This window comes from Schistocerca gregaria, chromosome 6 (assembly GCF_023897955.1).
Source record: "Schistocerca gregaria isolate iqSchGreg1 chromosome 6, iqSchGreg1.2, whole genome shotgun sequence".
Classification (NCBI taxonomy): Eukaryota; Metazoa; Arthropoda; class Insecta; order Orthoptera; family Acrididae; genus Schistocerca; species Schistocerca gregaria.
In genome coordinates, this window is record NC_064925.1 from 307,464,995 (window position 1) to 307,483,296 (window position 18,302).

The 18,302-nt window shown below is 40.7% G+C and overlaps 1 protein-coding gene across 1 annotated transcript in view; it reads right to left on the bottom strand.

The window, feature by feature from the left end:
* The window catches only part of LOC126277933 (beta-galactosidase-1-like protein 2), an 82,480-nt gene that overhangs the window by 41,912 nt on the left and 22,266 nt on the right, over positions 1-18,302 (bottom strand). The window contains exons 3-4 of the mRNA XM_049977515.1: positions 9,393-9,578; positions 6,752-6,893 (exon numbers count right to left, since the gene is read on the bottom strand). Coding sequence (XP_049833472.1) covers positions 6,752-6,893; positions 9,393-9,578 — 328 coding nt within the window. The remainder of the gene's footprint in view (positions 1-6,751; positions 6,894-9,392; positions 9,579-18,302) is intronic.

Genomic DNA, 18,302 nt, shown 5'->3' on the forward strand with positions numbered 1-18,302 from the left:
CATCTTTTTACCTACTGGATCCTCTACTGCTTTCATTATTTCATTCCTCAAAAGCTACCCATTCTTGTTCTACTGGATTTCTTTCCCCCATTCCTGTCAATTGTTCCCTTATGCTCTCCCTGAAACACTGTACAACCTCTGGTTCTTTCAGTTTATCCAGGTCCCATCTCCTTAATTTCCCTCCTTTTTGCAGTTTATACAGTTTTTACCTACAGTTCATAACCAATAGATTGTGGTCAAAGTCCACATCTGCCCTTGAAGTGTCTTACAATTTAAAATCTGGTTCCTAAATCTCTGTCTTACCATTATATAATCTATCTGAAACCTTCTAGTATCTCCACGGTTCTTCCATATATACAACCTTCTTTCATGATTCTAGAACCAAGTGTTAGCTATGATTAAGTTATGCTCCGTGCAAAATTCTACCAGGTGCCTTACTCTTGCATTTCTTAGCCCCAATCCATATTCACCTACTATGTTTCCTTCTGTTCCTTTTCCTACTGTTGAATTCCAGTCACCCACGACTATTAAATTTTCGTCTCCCTTCACTACCTGAATAATTTTTTTTTATCTCATCATACATTGCATCAATTTCTTCGTCATCTGCAGAGCTAGTTGGCATATAAACTTGTACTACTGTAGTAGGCGTGGGCTTCGTGTCTATCTTGGCAACAATAATGTATTCACTATGCTGTTTGTAGTAGCTTACCTGCACTCCAATTTTTTTATTCATTATTAAACCTACTCCTCCATTACCCCTATTTCATTTTGTATTTATAACCCTGTATTCACTTGACCAGAAGTCTTGTTCCTCCTGCCACCGAACTTCACTAATTCCCACTATATCCAACTTTAACCTACCCATTTCCCTTTTTAAATTTTCTAACCTACCTGCCAGATTAAGGGATCTGACATTCCACACTCTAATCCGTAGAATGCCAGTTTTCTTTCTCCTGATAACGACGTCCTCTTGAGTAGTCCCCTCCCGGAGATCCGAATGGGGCACTATTTTACCTCCAGAATGTTTTACCCAAGAGGATGCCATCATCATTTAATCATACAGTAAAGCTGCATGCCCTTGGGAAAAATTACGGCTGCAGTTTCCCCTTCCTTCCAGCCATTTGCAGTACCAGCACAGCAAGGCCATTTTGGTTTATGTTACAAGGCCAGGTCAGTCAAACACCCAGACTGTTGCCCCTGCAAGTACTGAAAAAGCTGCTGCCCCTCTTCAGGAACCGCACGTTTGTCTGGCCTCTCAACAGATACCCCTCCATTGTGGTTGCACCTATGGTACAGCTATCTGTATCGTTGAGACATGCAAGCCTCCCCACCAACTGCAAGGTCCATAGCTGATGGGGTGGCTTTGGTGATATGGCTAAGAAATGTGTGTTCCCAAACTAATAGTGCAGTGCAACTCAGGCACTACGGGTACATTGCACTTCATAGACACCTGTCCCTTAATACTTCTTCACCTCATGTGCCAGGTTGCTTGTACATGAAAGACCCAGTGACTTGTCTTTCATTTCTAGTCGACACAGTGGCTGGAGGTTAGCGTGATACCTTTGTCCACAGGTATTAAATTCGTGGGGCATTAATACACCCTGACAGTTGACTTTCACTATCACTGATGTGGATGAACCCATGTTTGGGGTGGATTTTCTCTTTGCTGATGCTCTTTCAACTAACCTACAATGAGGTACACTAATCTTTAACTCAGTAGACCATACCACTGGTCTCTATATTTCTTCCCTCTCACCAAAAGCGCTACTCTATTGTGTGAGCTAGCAGAAGCTGCTGTTGCAGTGCTCTCTCTTAAATCACACAATGACAAACTTTGGGACAGCAATGAAGCCCTCTGCTTATGCATCACCAGCATGCAAGCCAAGTTCATGGATGCTAATAAGCAGGTCTCCCAGATGTCACACACAGCCATGCCCCCATTCCCTGTCCTTGCTCTGCCTCCTTGCACCTGCCACCGATGCCTTGTGACTTTTCTACTGCTGGACAGAAGCTGTGCCCATAACACTACCAAGTACCCCACTGAGTTCCATGACGAGGACTACCAGTGGATGACCACCACCACTGCTTATCCACTGGCCTGGGACTCCCAAGTGTGTGCATTACAGGTTAGTCATACTGCATCAGGTGTGGGTCCATCATCCCCGTCAGTGTTTGCGATCAACAACGGTACTGTCCATAGAATCAATACCATGGGAGGTCCACCAGTACGTGCAAAGGCTAGATGTTTAAACCTGGAAAAACTTAAACATGCCAAAGCTATTATTTATTAACTTTAGACAGTAAGACTGTTCACCTTTCTTCTAGTAGTTGGTCATCACCCATTCATTTGATGAATAAGAAAGATGACAGTTTCTGCCTCTGCAGTGACTATTGGGCACTTAACACCAGACAATTGTAGATAATTATCCCATTCCAAATATTCACAATTTTGCTTCCCAATTGCACAGGGTACAAATTTTCAGTGAAATTGATTGTCACAAGGCATACCACCAACTGCCAATAGCACCGGAGGACGTTGAGAAAACTGCCATCATCACCCTGTTTGGATTGTTCGAATATCTGTTTATGGTGTTCAGCCTAAAAAATGCTGCATATACATGGCAATGATTCATTGACTCATTGGTTAGAAAACTGGACTTTGCATATGTGTACCTGGGCGACTTGTTAATATTTTTCTTCCTCAATCGAGGAACATGAACTCCACTTAAATACAGTGTTACAATTATTACAAGCAGTTGGTGTTGCAGTGAACAATGCAAAGTCACAACTCAGTTGCACTAGTGTCACTTTTCTGGGCCACGTGGTTTCTGCCGATGGCATCCGCCCCCTACCCAATTGGTTCAAGGCCATTAGTAAGTTGCCTTTGCCCAAAGACTTTCAGGGCCTCCACCACTTCCTAGGAACATTAAATTACTATCAAAAACACATCCTCCATGCCGCTAACATAGAAGCCCCACTGACAGATGCTCTTGCACGAAAAAACACTTCAGGGTCTTGGGCGGTCATGTGGACTCCAGATATGTCAACGCGCATTTGATAACCTCAAGTCAGCCTTACAGATGGCCGTTACACTCGCTCATCCCATCCCTGATGCTCCCATCTCGCTTACTACAGACACGAGTGATACAGCAGTGGGGCTGTACTTCAGCAATCCATGGGTTCTGTTGTAGAGCTGCTCAGATTTTTCTTCCACAAATTGTCAGCTTCCCAACAAAAATAGTTGACCTTTGACTGGGAACTATTTGCTATTTACTCCACTATCAAATATTTCCAAGAAGATATCGAAGGTCGCCATCTCATGGTATTTACTGACCATGAACCATTGGTATATGCTTTCCGTAACCCAGGCAAGGACTCATCCCCAGACGATTTTGTCCTATGGACCTCATATGTCAGTTTATGTATGACATACATTAAGTCAGAAGGGAAGACGATGTCGTTGTTGATTTTTTTATCTCATATGTCGGTATTATCTTCACAACTGGACCTCAGTGCATTCCCTAAATTGCTAACAGATGATACTGAACTCATCGCATTGCACTCCGATGCTAAGACAGGACTCAAACTAGAATTACAGACACTTCTTGAATTCTTGTCACCCATCTGGTGTGGCATTTCAACAAGACACATATGTCTGGTGATTCCTGCACCTCTTCTCTGGGACATTTTTAATAGTATTCATGATCTGGCACCCCCTGGCATACATGCCACTGCACATCTGGTATCTGAACGTTTTGTTTGGCCCAGGGTGATGAAACAATGTCACAATTGGATGCATGCGTGTGTGGATTGTCAGCACACAAAAGTAGGACATCATGCACAGCCCCCCTCCCCACCCCCCACACATGGGTGCATTCAATGTGGCAAAATAAAGATTATAGCACATACACATCAATATCTTCAAGCTCGTATCCCCCCCTCTTTAGCCCCTTTTATTACATACTGTCTACCTTTGACAGGTTTACCCACAGGGTAGAGATAATTCCCCTCACTACTATCACAGCCGATGTGCTTACCTGAGCCCTTTAATTAATGTGGATCTCGTGCTTTGGCTGCACAGCTTCTATCACTACTGACCAGGGCCACCAGTTGGAGTTCACCCTCTTCTGGCAGCTTTCTGAACTGTGTGGGGTGAAACGATTTGGGACAACAGCATACCACCCCCAGAGCAGTGGGCTAGTTGAATGCTGGCACTGAACACTTAAAGCTTCACTAATGTGTCACAGAGGTGAGTGGGCCAACGCCTTACCACAGGTAATGTTAGGCATTTAGGACCTTGGTGCATCTCTGGCAGAAGTACTGTACAGAGAACCCCTCACACTCCCAGCAGAGCTAGTCAAGCTTTCACTCCCTCCGGATCAAATCTGCAACTCAACATTCGTCAGGCATGTTAAAAAGCGAATCACTAACATTCGCTTGCCCCCTCCTTGACCACACTCGCACCCTTCCATATTCCTACATAAGGACTTGGCATCATGCACTCATGTCATGGTGTGCAATGACACAATCTGACAGGCACTCAGCCCTACATAATCAGGCCCACACAGAGTCATATCATGGTGTAACAACATTTTCGAAGTGCTTGTTAACGGCACGCTCAAATTGGATCTGTCTGCCACCTCAAACCAGTGTGGTCTCTGGGAGAACTGCTCGATACCCCACCCAGTCAGCCCCCACCCACTGCTACACCCACCTCACTTGAGGCATCTACCAACGGTCCACTGGTGAGTGACGACCATTCCTGCATGTGTGACGTTACCTACTCCCAGTCGTGTGACAGTGCTGCAGGTGCATGTAACATCCCCCTACAGAATAACGCATTTGATGACTCCCCTTCCTACAGGTAGCCCCCCGCATCTCCCCTGTTAAGATTGAGTGATGTATCAGTGGCCGCCTCGGAATCTGTGACGTCGCCAACGATGACTCGTGTAGAGATTCAGTCAACCCCTATACGGAAGTGATAGCTAGTGTGAACACTGATTTCATTTGCAATTCTAAAGCATTTTTTGTTGTGAATCCAGATAATGTGTTTGTGTTCTATCAACGGGGCAGCTTCCCCAGTGACAACTTAACCCACATTCATCTTCTCTAGTCTGTCCCTTTGACTGTTGGTACTGACCCATCAATCGTAAAAGTCCTTCATACCACAACAGGCATTCAGGTTCACTACCCCAGCTCCTCACAACCCACTGTCCCTTCCCCAGATCCTTCCACTGCATGAGGATTCACTCAGTTGGGCAGGACCATCTGCCCCCCTTGCTGGCTCGAGGACTTCATTTACTAGTGTAATGTAATGTATTGTTTCTGTTTAAACACCCTCTCCCTCCCCCTTGGGTGCTTCCTTTACATGTATGCCCTCATATTTGTGTTTGTGCTCCACACTCTAGTTGGGAGGAGGCGGGAGGTGGGGAGGGGGGGGGGGGCAGGTGGGGGGGGGGGGGGGTCTAATGTGGCGACTATCGACTAAGTTGTGTGTAACATTTTTGTTTGGCAAATCATTTGTGAGCAGCTTGTGGTTCCGGGCGATATGATAAACACATGTACCAAGAATCAAGAAGGTGTATATCTGAATATGTGTGCTTCAGACCAATAAAATAGTGCTCATTACATGTGGCATAGTGTACATCATTGCATCTGGCAATCCTACAACACTAAACCCATAGGCTCAGGCAGCTTTCACCATATTGCATTACCATCTAATGGTGAATATATAATCAGCTAACAGAAATCTGATGTCACAATGCCACTCCACATTCGTGCAAACCTGCAAGGATACCACCATCTTGTTTCAGGTTCCCAGCATCCCATTTGTGAGGCAGACATGCCAGGCCCATATGATTTTAGTTTTAGGACACTACCAAAAAATAACAAAGAAGCATAAATATTACCAAAGTTTTTTATTTAGCTTTTCCAATTATTTATTGAATGAAACTTTTACTTCTAGCTACCATAATACAAATTAGAAGACAGTGGAATTCTCTGAAAAGAATTCTTGGTACTATAAACTCACTTATTAGTAAGGAACTTCTTCAAAATGTTATCAAACAACTTTCTCTTATTTTCTCCATGGTATAGAAAGTTTGATAACCATATAATAGCACCTGTCATAAACAGCCCAAGTGTTATTCCTTGCTTAACAATAGCATTTCTCATCATGTCATAACATGTACACCTCTGTTTATATAATTGAGATGCTAATATTTTAAAATTAATTGTACAATTTTATGATGATACAATGATTGAAACATCAGTAATTTCTTGCTCTTTAAACACTTCTTTTTAGAGAATCCTTACTGCTCTTTTTTGAAGGGCAAGTACTTGCCTATAGCACATCCCATACATCAATCTGATATGTATAATATGAGCACCCTGGAGTGAAATATACAATATACATTGATTGCAGGTCAAAATTTGGCACAGTCTTCATTACACAAATGGATTTATTTAACTTTTGGCATAAAATATCAATGTGATCTTCTCAAAAGCTAAAGCTGCAATATTTTCAAGCCAGAGCAGTAGAATATAAAGCTCAAGAGTTAAGAGGAATACATAAATCATAAATTAATCAGGATTTAAACAAAAGTCAAAGGAGAGAAAAATATGGAAGAAGTTAAAGAATTATCACATGAATGATAAGACACAAAAAAAAGCTAATTATGATGACGGTCACTGTTAAAATCCTTTTAAAGAGCTGCATTAACCATAAATTGAATTTTATTTTACTACCCACCTGAACTGCAATGATAGGTCCACCTTTTACAAATTGCCACTTTGCAATAATTGGCAGGAGCTTATCATAATAAGCTTTTACTTTTGAAGTATATTTCTCATCAGATGTTCGGACTTTGATATCTGGTGTTCTCAACAACCAACTGCAATAGCAGAGGTGGAATCAGGATCAGATTTATATTACCTCATTAAAATAATACTTTGGTATGCTAAAAACTTGTAAAGAACAAACAGTGAATTGTATACTGCAATAATTTACAATATTACTTAACCTGCAAATAATATAAATACATAATTTTATACACTATTATTTCAGAGGCTATTTACATGATGAGAATAATTTCCTACAGTTGAAATTATAAAAAAAAATCCAAAATAAAATAACAACAATGTGAACAGGATAGATTGCTACTCACCACACAGAGTAGGTGTTGAGTGGTAGACAGGCACTGCTGCTCCCAATCCTGTGTCCCACAGCACATATCCCTGTATCAGACCTAGATGCAAGACCTGCCTCATATGTTCTTCCACTACCATCTACTCCAGCTATGTTACTGCCATCTCAACCCTATAAGCTGTGAAAGCAGCAATGTGATCTAACAATTTAGCTGTAATGACTGTGTGGCATTCTATGAGGGCATGTTGCTAACAAGCTGTCTGTCTGCATTAATGGCTAGCACCGACATATGGCCAAGAGGCAGCTGGACCACACAGTTGCTGAGCAAGTCATTCAACATAATGTGTTTTGCTTCAATGAACTTCACAGTCTGTGCCACCTGGATGCTTATCACCAACAGCAGTTTTTTATTTTTTTATTTTTTTATTTTCCCAGGTGAGAACTCTCCCTGCCACATTTACTTCATTCCTCTAACCCCTCTCACCTCAACCTTCTCTTGTCCCTGTCCTCCACCTGCCTATCCCTGTACCTGCTCCCATTTCAGTGATACATACCTTCCATCCAGACAGTGCCTCCTGTTCTTTACTTCTCCCCTCACACTCTTCATTGCAGCACAGCCTCCACAGCCAACTGTTCTGTTCTCACCACGATCTCGCATGCTCCCACAGGCAGTACCAGCATCTTTCCCCATCCTTGCTCTGCTAACTCTTTCCCTTCCCCTTCCCATCCCACCCCTCAGCCTCCTCCTCTACGTCACTACCCTCCCCAGCAAAGATTTTGGGTCAACCCACTCATAGCTGCCTTAAGGTTTTAGCACCTGGAAACAACAGTCACCACATGTGTGTGAGTTATGCATGTTTGAATTTGTGTGTTTTGTCTACATCTGATCAAGGGCAGTTTGATAGCTAATGATATCTAGCAGTCTTTTTCAATGTGTCTCTCTCTCACTCAATTTCTTCTCTATGTTGTAAGTAGCAATCTGTCGTTTTCAAATTTCACACAGTTCATTATTTTTATATATACAAATATATGAGTCACATATACATCTATATGTATATTCTGCAAAGCAATCTGAAGTGCATGGCAGAGGGTATATCCCATTGTACCAGTTATTAGTGTTACTTCTCATTATATTCACATATGAATCATAGGAAGAATGATTGTTTAAATGCCTCTGTGCATGCTGTAATTAATCTAATCTTGTCCTCATGATCCCTATGTGGGTGGTACATAGAGAGTTGTAGTATATTCTAGAACCATCAATCAAACCCAGGTCTTGAAACTTCACAAGTAGGATTTCTCAGGACAGTTTATATCTATAGCAGTGACACTTGCAAAGAAAAAAAATGTATATAATTTCACAGATAAAAGTAAGAGCAAAATTGATAGGACAGTTAAATAATGAAAAATAACAGCTGATTTTGTGCAAAGATTAGCAGAATTATATGAAATACTTGCCTTAGTATAATATCTGCCAGTAGATCATCTTTAAAATAGAAAAACTGAATGGATGCACTTCTGATGTACTCATTTAGGTCCTAAGTAAATAAAATTTACGTGGAAAAGGGGATAGTTTACATAAAAAGTAAATGTAGAAAAGTAAAGACAAAAATACAATTGTGTATTGCCATAACAATTTACAGGGGAAAGGGGGTACAGTCTAGTTATACATGTACTGTATCATGAATTAAATTCAGTTCTTTAAAAGATAGAGCTCTACTCTGCTGACAGGAGAGGTGCTAAACAGCAGAAAAGTGCCTAAAGAGAGGGAAGGAGGTTGAAATAAAAGGGAAAAATAAAGAGTGTTTGGCAAGTTATTTGGTGAGTTGTGATCTGGATTCATGTATAGTAGTTACAGTGCACCCTGGATTTTTCACCAATAAAGATTTTTTTAAAATTTATTTTCTGGTGACCCATTTGTTAAACTAGGCATTTAAGCTGGGTTAGTTCTGTGTCAAACCTTAATCTATGATGCCTATAAATTACATGCAGTGGTCTCTAATCCTCTTGCAACTAGCTGTTAATTCATAGGTCATATCTGGCTGGTTGAGATGCAGGCTCATACTCTTCAGATCAATATACAAATTAGAGTTGAGTTCTAGTCTTACTCAAAGTCTGACTTGACATGAATCTTCAACATTAAGCTTTCACATTCTCACATCAACAACATTATAAAAATGTACTGTTTTCATTGTATACTGATAATCATAATTCAGTAACAATGTAATCATAAACTTTATAGTACCTTGGTAATCCACCAAATTCCCACTCTCCACATATGTATGGTCCTGGTCGTATCAGCATCAGAAGATTGGCTTCATAAACTTTTTGAATAAATAAGTCCAGATCCAAAAATGGAGAGAATTCTCTGTCTCCATCTCCAAAGTCATAAACCCCTTCTTCAGGTTCATGTAAGTTCCATGGTACATACCTAAAAGCATATTGGCATTTAGACCATCTATTTCTGATGTAACAGAAATTTGTGTTATAATCACAAATAAAATGAAAAATGAAAAGTTTGAAATGTAAGCATAAAAATTTTGGAGTATTGCTGATATGTCACATGTAATGTTTTCCTTGAAAGGTATGCATTGATATGTGAGGTCACATAAAGCTGTGTTAGTTTTAGCAAGGGATTCATATAATATTTTATGTGTTTAATAAATGGTCCATTTTTTTCATTATAACCAGATTGAAGCTTCTTGTAATCCAGACAGCAAAGACAGATGGTACCATCACTTGAAGCACTATGCAGGAGACTACTATATCAGGAAGCAAAATGTTACAAATTGAATTTTGAACCTTTCTGGGCTCCTGTAAATATACTATTTATCAAGCACTCTAGGTAAACCTCAGGAATCACCTGTTCTTATTGGTCTTTAATAAATTCTTTGCATCACACAAGAAAACTTTCTACTTAGCAAATAATTAAATTTATTCGAAAAATTCATTTTGTGGTTCTTCCATATGTTAGCTTATTTGTGGGTTTCATTAATATCTCTAAACATTTGCAGAGATACTGTATCTTACACAGCCCTTCTATCTTTCTCTGATATTAGTATTACAATTAAGACTATTACAAGGTGCAAAATGTGGCATTATTTGCACATGTTAAATGAAAATTCCTTCTTCTGTGGGCAATGTTTAAAGTTCCCACTCCCATTAACTAGATAATAAAACATGTTTTATATGTTTCTATCAGCAGTACAACACTTTCCTTTAATACTAACAAATTTCTTAAATGTTACATTTTTAATGCAATGTTTTTGCAATTTAAACTCAAATTCACACACGTTGTGACCAAGTACTTTGCTAGAAGAAGTTTCGATTTAAATTAACTGAATAGCATATATTCTTTTTTTTACACAAATTTGTGACCTATATATCATGTTACATATCACATTTTTAATATGAACAATGTAGGAAAAATGTCTGCTTGTGTCTGTGTGTGTGCGGATGGATGTGTGTGTGTGTGCGAGTGTACATCTGTCCTTTTTTCCCCCTAAGGGGAGACTTTCCGCTCCCAAGATTGGAATGACTCCTTACCCTCTCCCTTAAAACCCACATCCTTTCGTCTTTCCATAACCTTCCCTCTTTCCTGAAGAAGCAACCGTCGGCTGCGAAAGATAGAAATTCTGTGTGTGTGCGTGTGTTTTATTTATTGTCCCTATCTACCGGCACTTTCCCGCTTGTCAAGTCCTGGAATCTTTGTTTTTAATATATTTTCCCCATGTGGAAGTTTCTTTCTATTTTATTTACAATGTAGGAAAAAATAGATTGCTACTTCCCATACAGAAGACACATCAAGTTACAGACAGGCACAATTAAAATACGCTGATATACAGTTTTTGGCCATACCTTTGTCAGCAAAAGACACACACACACGCGCACACACACACACACACACACACACACACACATGCAAGCAGGCATACTTCATGCATACACCACCCAGCCATTCTGGCCCAAGATGCTGGAGTTGGTGGAAATGTATGCATGAGGTGTACGTGTGTCTTTTACTGATGAAGGCTGTGGCTGAAAGATATATGTGGGTGTCTTTTAATCATGTCTGTCTGCAACTTGATGTGTCTTCTTTACAGGAAGTAAATCGCTGTCTTTCCCTACATTGTTCATATTCCTACCTGGAGTATCCATTGTTAGACATTTAGTAACATAGGAAGAATTGTTACATAAATGAACAAACAGAAGTAACTGTCAGAAATTACTTCTGTTATTGTGTTTTGAAGTGAATCTAATTGATTTGCTATAGCATGTGGGAGCTAAAAAATAATACAAATGAACAAAACATAATTAATAGAAAACAAGTTGGCAATATGGATGACAGAAGGGTGTAACCTGATCTATGACACTTGTACTGGCTCTACCTGATGTTGCTATGCAAACCAGATAGATGGTGTAACATTACTGTCTACTGCATTGGTGTCACTTCTCAGATGACACTTATCATCAGGAGCACCATCTGACAAGACCACACCAGAATTTTCTATATAAGCCAGCTTCAGTGAGTTGCAATATGACCCAAAGAATGCAATCCAAGCAGTGACAGGAGAGAACACATAAAAGGTGTAGAAACATGAGGTTTTTGAGTCAGTGGCACCATCTTCTGCAGAACAGTTGAAGGGAAAGAAAGAAGGATGAAGGATAAGGACTGATAAAGTTTAGAATCTCATCTCAAGGGTGACTTATTGGATGAGATAAAAAGGAAAGACTGGCTGTTCGCATATGTACTAATGAGATTTGAAAACCAGAGAACTTAGAGGTGGAAGATACATTAATAACCAAGACAGAGATTTCTGAGGAAAACATCATGAAAGAAATATAAGAGTTGAAAGCTAAGTGCATTCATTATAATTGGTAGACAGGTGAGAGGTATGGGGAAAAATAGACTGGCTAGAAAATAAACAATAAAATAATAAGAGATAAAAGGCAGCAAAGCAAAGGGTGTGGCTGAAAATAAATGCTCCACTACAGAAATAAATGTAAATTAACCTAAACTTAGGCCAAATGGGTGGAAAGAATCAAGCACTTTTTGTAATGCCAGTTCCCTCCTGTGAAATTCTGAGAAACTGATGTATAGATTCTCCCTCCAGAAAACCCAAGTTTCTCAGAATTTCATAGGTAGGGACTGGCTTTACAATAGATGCTTGGTTCTTGCCACTCAAATGGTCTAACTTTACATTAATTTACATTTATTTCTGTGGTCTTTGCATTTCTTTTCAGTAACTATTCCTTTTCTTTGCGTTTTTTTTTCTGCCCCCCCCCCCTAGTCTGTCAGCCCCCCTACCCCCCTCAACTGTCTACCATGTCTAATACACTGAGCTTTCTGCTCTTATGCCTTCCCTAACCGAATATTCTGAACATCTTTTCCAAAATTCTTCCCATTCCTAAACCTCACCAACTCTTTTTATCCATCTTCTTTTCCCTTTAACCCTTCTGCCAGAAGTAGGAGCCACTGGTTCCATAAACTCATATGTTTGCAGATGTTTTATGAATTTTTTCGCACTTCCATTAGCAGATTTTTATTTGTCCATATTTTATTTTCAAACAATGATTATTTTAATTTATGTGTTATGTGTATGTGAGAAGTGCTACTTTAAAAAAGTTACAGATCCTCTTCCTCCTCCTGCACTACTGAGCTGCTATTTTTATCTAATACTTCAAACAAGGAATGTCTAATGAGGCATTCTTCTACTTTCTTTTTAAATTATTGTGATGTTTTATTTTCTGCCTAATGTCTGTTGGCAACCTGTTGTAGACTTTTGCACCAGAATATAAAAATTCATTCTCTACCCCAGAGACTGATGTATAGTCAATTTGGTAATTATTTCTATTACTGATACTGTGGTTGTGACTTGAAGGTTCTTCCTAAATTCTCTCTTGTTTTTAAACACAAATACTTTTAGGATGTGTATGTATTGAAATGCAAGAGCCTCTATCTCCCTGACGAGGCTTCTACAAGATATTCAATCATCAACTACACTCTATGCTTGTTGCACCTTTCTGTTGAATAAATACATCTTTCATCTTAGTTGCAACGCCCCATTAGATTAGGCCATAAAGAGAATTTAGTGAAAGTGTACACAGCACTCAGGTGATCCTGTCTTCAGGTCAACACAATGAGAAATAAGACAGAACTGAGCTTTTTGGTTAGCCTGTTCATGTCCTGGTACCACCTCAGTTTATTTATCCATTTGAATACCCAAGAACTTCATACATGGAGCCTTCAGGTGGTCAGAGTGTAGTACCACAGATAGACACAAATAAAAGGTATGTTTTACCACCTATATAATGGAATGGGAACTGCCCATAGAAGCAGGAATTTTCGTTTTTTTTGTGTAAACAAGTAAGTAAGTAAGGAAGTTATCAATCTGAAGGTTGGTTTGAACATCACACTCCTTTACTAGGCATGGTCCTATTGAAGGTGGTATGCTGTTGCCTCCCTGTGACATTCAAACTAACTTACCCAACCAGATATAAGAGGATCTATAATTTAAAGTAACCTCTAAATCACAGTGTAACTAAGTATTTTTCACATTAATAAACATTTCCAGAGGTCAAAGAAGTGATAAGTGACAGCTAAAAAGTATAGGACTGACTGCACACTGAACCTGAGACCTTTGGATCTAATAGGTGGCACTTTAACACTGAGCCACTGACTGTATTTCATGTATATGTAAGTCATTTTTATTTCTTCGAAATTACATAACATAATTTTTGTACTATAAAGTGTTAAAACTGTTAGCTGTGAACCATTTGTAAGCCTGTTCCACCATTCTCCTGGTTGTGTCTGGCACAGATGTGTTTAGGCCTTTTGTCAGTTTATTCTTGTCATCATAAAAATTACATTTTTGAAGAGTTCTTCAGTGTCTCAAGTAAATCATTTATGCAGTCCGGTATCATGAGTGAGCCAAACACCAAAACTTGCCAGGCGGATTTGTGCTGGGGACCAGGCACTCCTTCCCACCTGGAATGGACTACTATTACAAAGTATTTATTGAAGTTAGTAGCCAAAGATTTGGATTTAGTTTTGTATGTCTACTGTCATCTGGCAGTTAAATTTCATGTGCCTTTCCAAATTTATCCGTCTCATCCCTAATAATGCTCCAAATTTTCCTTCCCTTGTCTTGGAATTTTGAATTTTTGTGCCTAGTAAATGGTTTTTACCTTTTTATGATGTGGTAAAGAATTTTACAATACTGTTTATACACTCCTGGAAATGGAAAAAAGAACACATTGACACCAGTGTGATAGACCCACCATACTTGCTCCGGACACTGCGAGAGGGCTGTACAAGCAATGATCACACGCACGGCACAGCGGACACACCAAGAACCGTGGTGTTGGCCGTCGAATGGCGCTAGCTGTGCAGCAATTGTGTACCGCCGCCATCAGTGTCAGCCAGTTTGCCGTGGCATACGGAGGTCCATCGCAGTCTTTAACACTGGTAGCATGCCGCGACAGCATGGACGTGAACCGTATGTGCAGTTGACGGACTTTGAGAGAGGGCATATAGTGGGCATGCGGGAGGCCGGGTGGACATACCGCCGAATTGCTCAACATGTGGGGCATAAGGTCTCCACAGTACATTGATGTTGTCGCCAGTGGTCGGCGGAAGGTGCATGTGCCCATCGACCTTCGACTGGACCGCAGCAAAGCACGGATGCACGCCAAGACCGTAGGATCCTACGCAGTGCCGTAGGGGACCGCACTGCCACTTCCCAGCAAATTAGGGACACTGTTGCTCCTGGGGTATCGGCGAGGACCATTTGCAACCGTCTCCATGAAGCTGGGCTACGGTCCCGCACACCGTTAGGCCGTCTTTCGCTCACGGCCCAACATTGTGCAGCCCGCCTCCAGTGGTGTCGTGACAGGCGTGAATGGAGGGATGAATGGAGACGTGTCATCTTCAGCGATGAGAGTCGCTTCTGCCTTGGTGCCAATGATGGTCGTATGCGTGTTTGGCGCCGTGCAGGTGAGCGCCACAATCAGGACTGCATACGACCGAGGCACACAGGGCCAACACCCGGCATCATGGTGTGGGGAGCGATCTCCTACACTGGCCGTACACCTCTGGTGATCGTCGAGGGAACACTGAATAGTGCACGGTACATCCAAACCGTCATCGAACCCATCGTTCTACCATTCCTAGACCGGCAAGGGAACTTGCTGTTCCAACAGGACAATGCACGTCCACATGTATCCCGTGCCACCCAACGTGCTCTAGAAGGTGTAAGTCAACTACCCTGGCCAGCAAGATCTCCGGATCTGTCCCCCATTGAGCATGTTTGGGACGGGATGAAGCGTCGTCTCACGCGGTCTGCACGTCCAGCACAAACGCTGGTCCAACTGAGGCGCCAGGTGGAAATGGCATGGCAAGCCGTTCCACAGGACTACATCCAGCATCTCTACGATCGTCTCCATGGGAGAATAGCAGCCTGCATTGCTGCGAAAGGTGGCTATACGCTGTACTAGTGCCGACATTGTGCATGCTCTGTTGCCTGTGTCTATGTACCTGTGGTTCTGTCAGTGTGATCATGTGATGTATCTGACCCCAGGAATATGTCAATAAAGTTTCCCCTTCCTGCGACAATGAATTCACGGTGTTCTTATTTCAATTTCCAGGAGTGTATTAGATCTCATGCTTTGCATTGAATTAAGCTCTCTCTACCAAGTACAATGTACTTTGATTCCAGATATTAGCCACTCTTTTTCTCAGTTTCTGCTGCAAATATCCCTGACCCACTGTAAAGGACAATAGGATTAATAATGTTTTAAAAACAGTTTAAGACAATAATTAAATTTCTCATCTACTGTGTGTCCTTGGTTATTCCCATTTATTATCCTATAAATTCTCTCTCAATATTGAAAAATTCTTTGAAGTTTTAATTTTACTTTCTTAGTTGAACCTAATAATCAGCACATGCTTTATTGCCATTGTTTGATCATTGTGGTAGATAAACTGGTTATTGTGGACTTCATGTTTTTTAAAAGACAGCTAAATTTAGAACTAAGTTATTGTTCACTGTTGTATTATGTCCTAATCTTGTTGGGAGTGTTGCTGTGGGGGTCAAACAAAATTAGTCATGCAAATATCCTCTTACTGGAAACATTCAGATGTAGACCATGCTGTGTATGTGGTGTGACCTTATGAGTGATGACACATCAGTCACATCCACATGTGATTGCCCCATTCTGTCAAAGCTCTGCATTTATGCGTTTTACAGAATGGACTCGGCTTGGCTTATTTCACAAAGACTGACACAATGAACAATGGTAACATTTAACCATATAGTTAAAGTCGGTAACAACTTATCATATAGGTGAAGCTTTTGCTGATTGCTTAGGACATAAAAGAGATGTAAAATATTCTAACCTCTCAGATGATGCTGTACTTCTACACCTATGTCTACATTTATACTCTGCAAACCACTGTTAAGTGAATGGCAGAAATATGCCCCACTGCACCAGTTATTAGGGCTTTTTCCCATTCCATTCACATATGGAGTACTAGAAGAATGGCTTGTTAAAGACCTCTGTGCACCCTGTAATTTATCCAATCTTGGCCTCGTGAACCCCACGGGAGGAAATATAGGGGTTATATAATATTCTCAGATTCATCACTTCAAGTTGGTTCTAGTAACTTTCTAACTAGGTTTTCACAGGATAGTTTGTGTCTATCTTCAAGCATCTGCCAGTTCAGTTCTTTCAGCATCTACATGGTGCTCTCCCATGGCTCAAACAAACCTGCGACTGTTCACACTGCTCTTCTTTGCATCCATTCAATATACCCTGTTAGCCCTATCTAATATTTGTCCCACGCACTTGAGCTGTCTTCTAAGATAGATTGCACTAGTGTTTTGTGTCCAATCTCATACATAGACTGATTGCATTTTCCTTGTATTCTGCTAATGAACCACAGCCTGCCAACAGATTTACCTTCCACAGAGACTGTGTGAACATTCCATTTCCCACCCCTAAAAATTTTTACACCCAAGTATTGTATGAGATGACAGATTCCAATTGTGACACATTGATAATGTAGTCACAGAATACTGTGGTTCTCCTTGTATTTTGAAGTGCATAATTTTACATTTCTGAACATTTAAAGTGAGCTGCCAATCATTGTATCACTTTGAAATCTTATCAAAATCTGACTGAATATATAGACAGCTTTTCTTAGACTGTACTTCATTATAGACAACTGTATCATCTGTGAAATATCTGAGTTTACTATTAGTATTGTCTGCAAGGTCATTAATATACAACATGAAAAGTAAGGTTCCAACACACTTCCTTGGAGCATTCTTGGAGTTACTTCTACATCTATTGACACACCAAGGAATCCTAAATCCAGTCACACTGCATGTATCTGACTGCCTAGATCCATGGCTTTTAATATATCATGGGAGAAAAGCGCAAGTTGGTTTTCATGTAATTGGTGTGTTTGGAATACATGATGGTTGACATGGAGGAGATAATTCTGTCTGAGATGTCTCATTACATTTGATCTCAGAATATTCTACATCAAATGGATGTCTATGACACTGTGTGGTAGTTTTGTGGATCACTTCTGCAGCCCTTCTCATAGCTGGATGTGACCTATTCTTTCTTCCAACCACTGGGAACAGTGGAGATCTTTTGTATATTATCATTAAGAAAAGTACTAACTCAGCTGAAAATTTGGTGTAGGACCTGGTGACAATTCCATTGCCCTGGAGCTTTGTTCAGTTTTAATAACTTCAGCTGTTTTTTCAATGACACTGACACTGTTATCTATAATATGAAAATGATAGATTGCTGCTCACCACACAGATGAGATGTTGAGTGTCAGACAGGCACAACAAAGAGATTGCTAAAGATGTGAGCTTTCAGGCAAATGTCCTTCTTCCAAAGTAGACAGCACACACAAACATTCATGTAAGCACAATTGACACATACATGGCCACTGTTTCTGGCCGGTGAGGCCCGACTGCAAGTAACTGCCCATGATGGGAGAAGTAAGGAGGAGGTGGGGGTGGGGATGGGGAGATATAGCCGGGTAGGGGTGGTGAACAGTAAAGTGCAGCTTGTGGGAGCATGAAGGGACTTGGTGGTGACAGGATAGGGCAGGCAGGTGCAGTGGGTGGTTAAACAG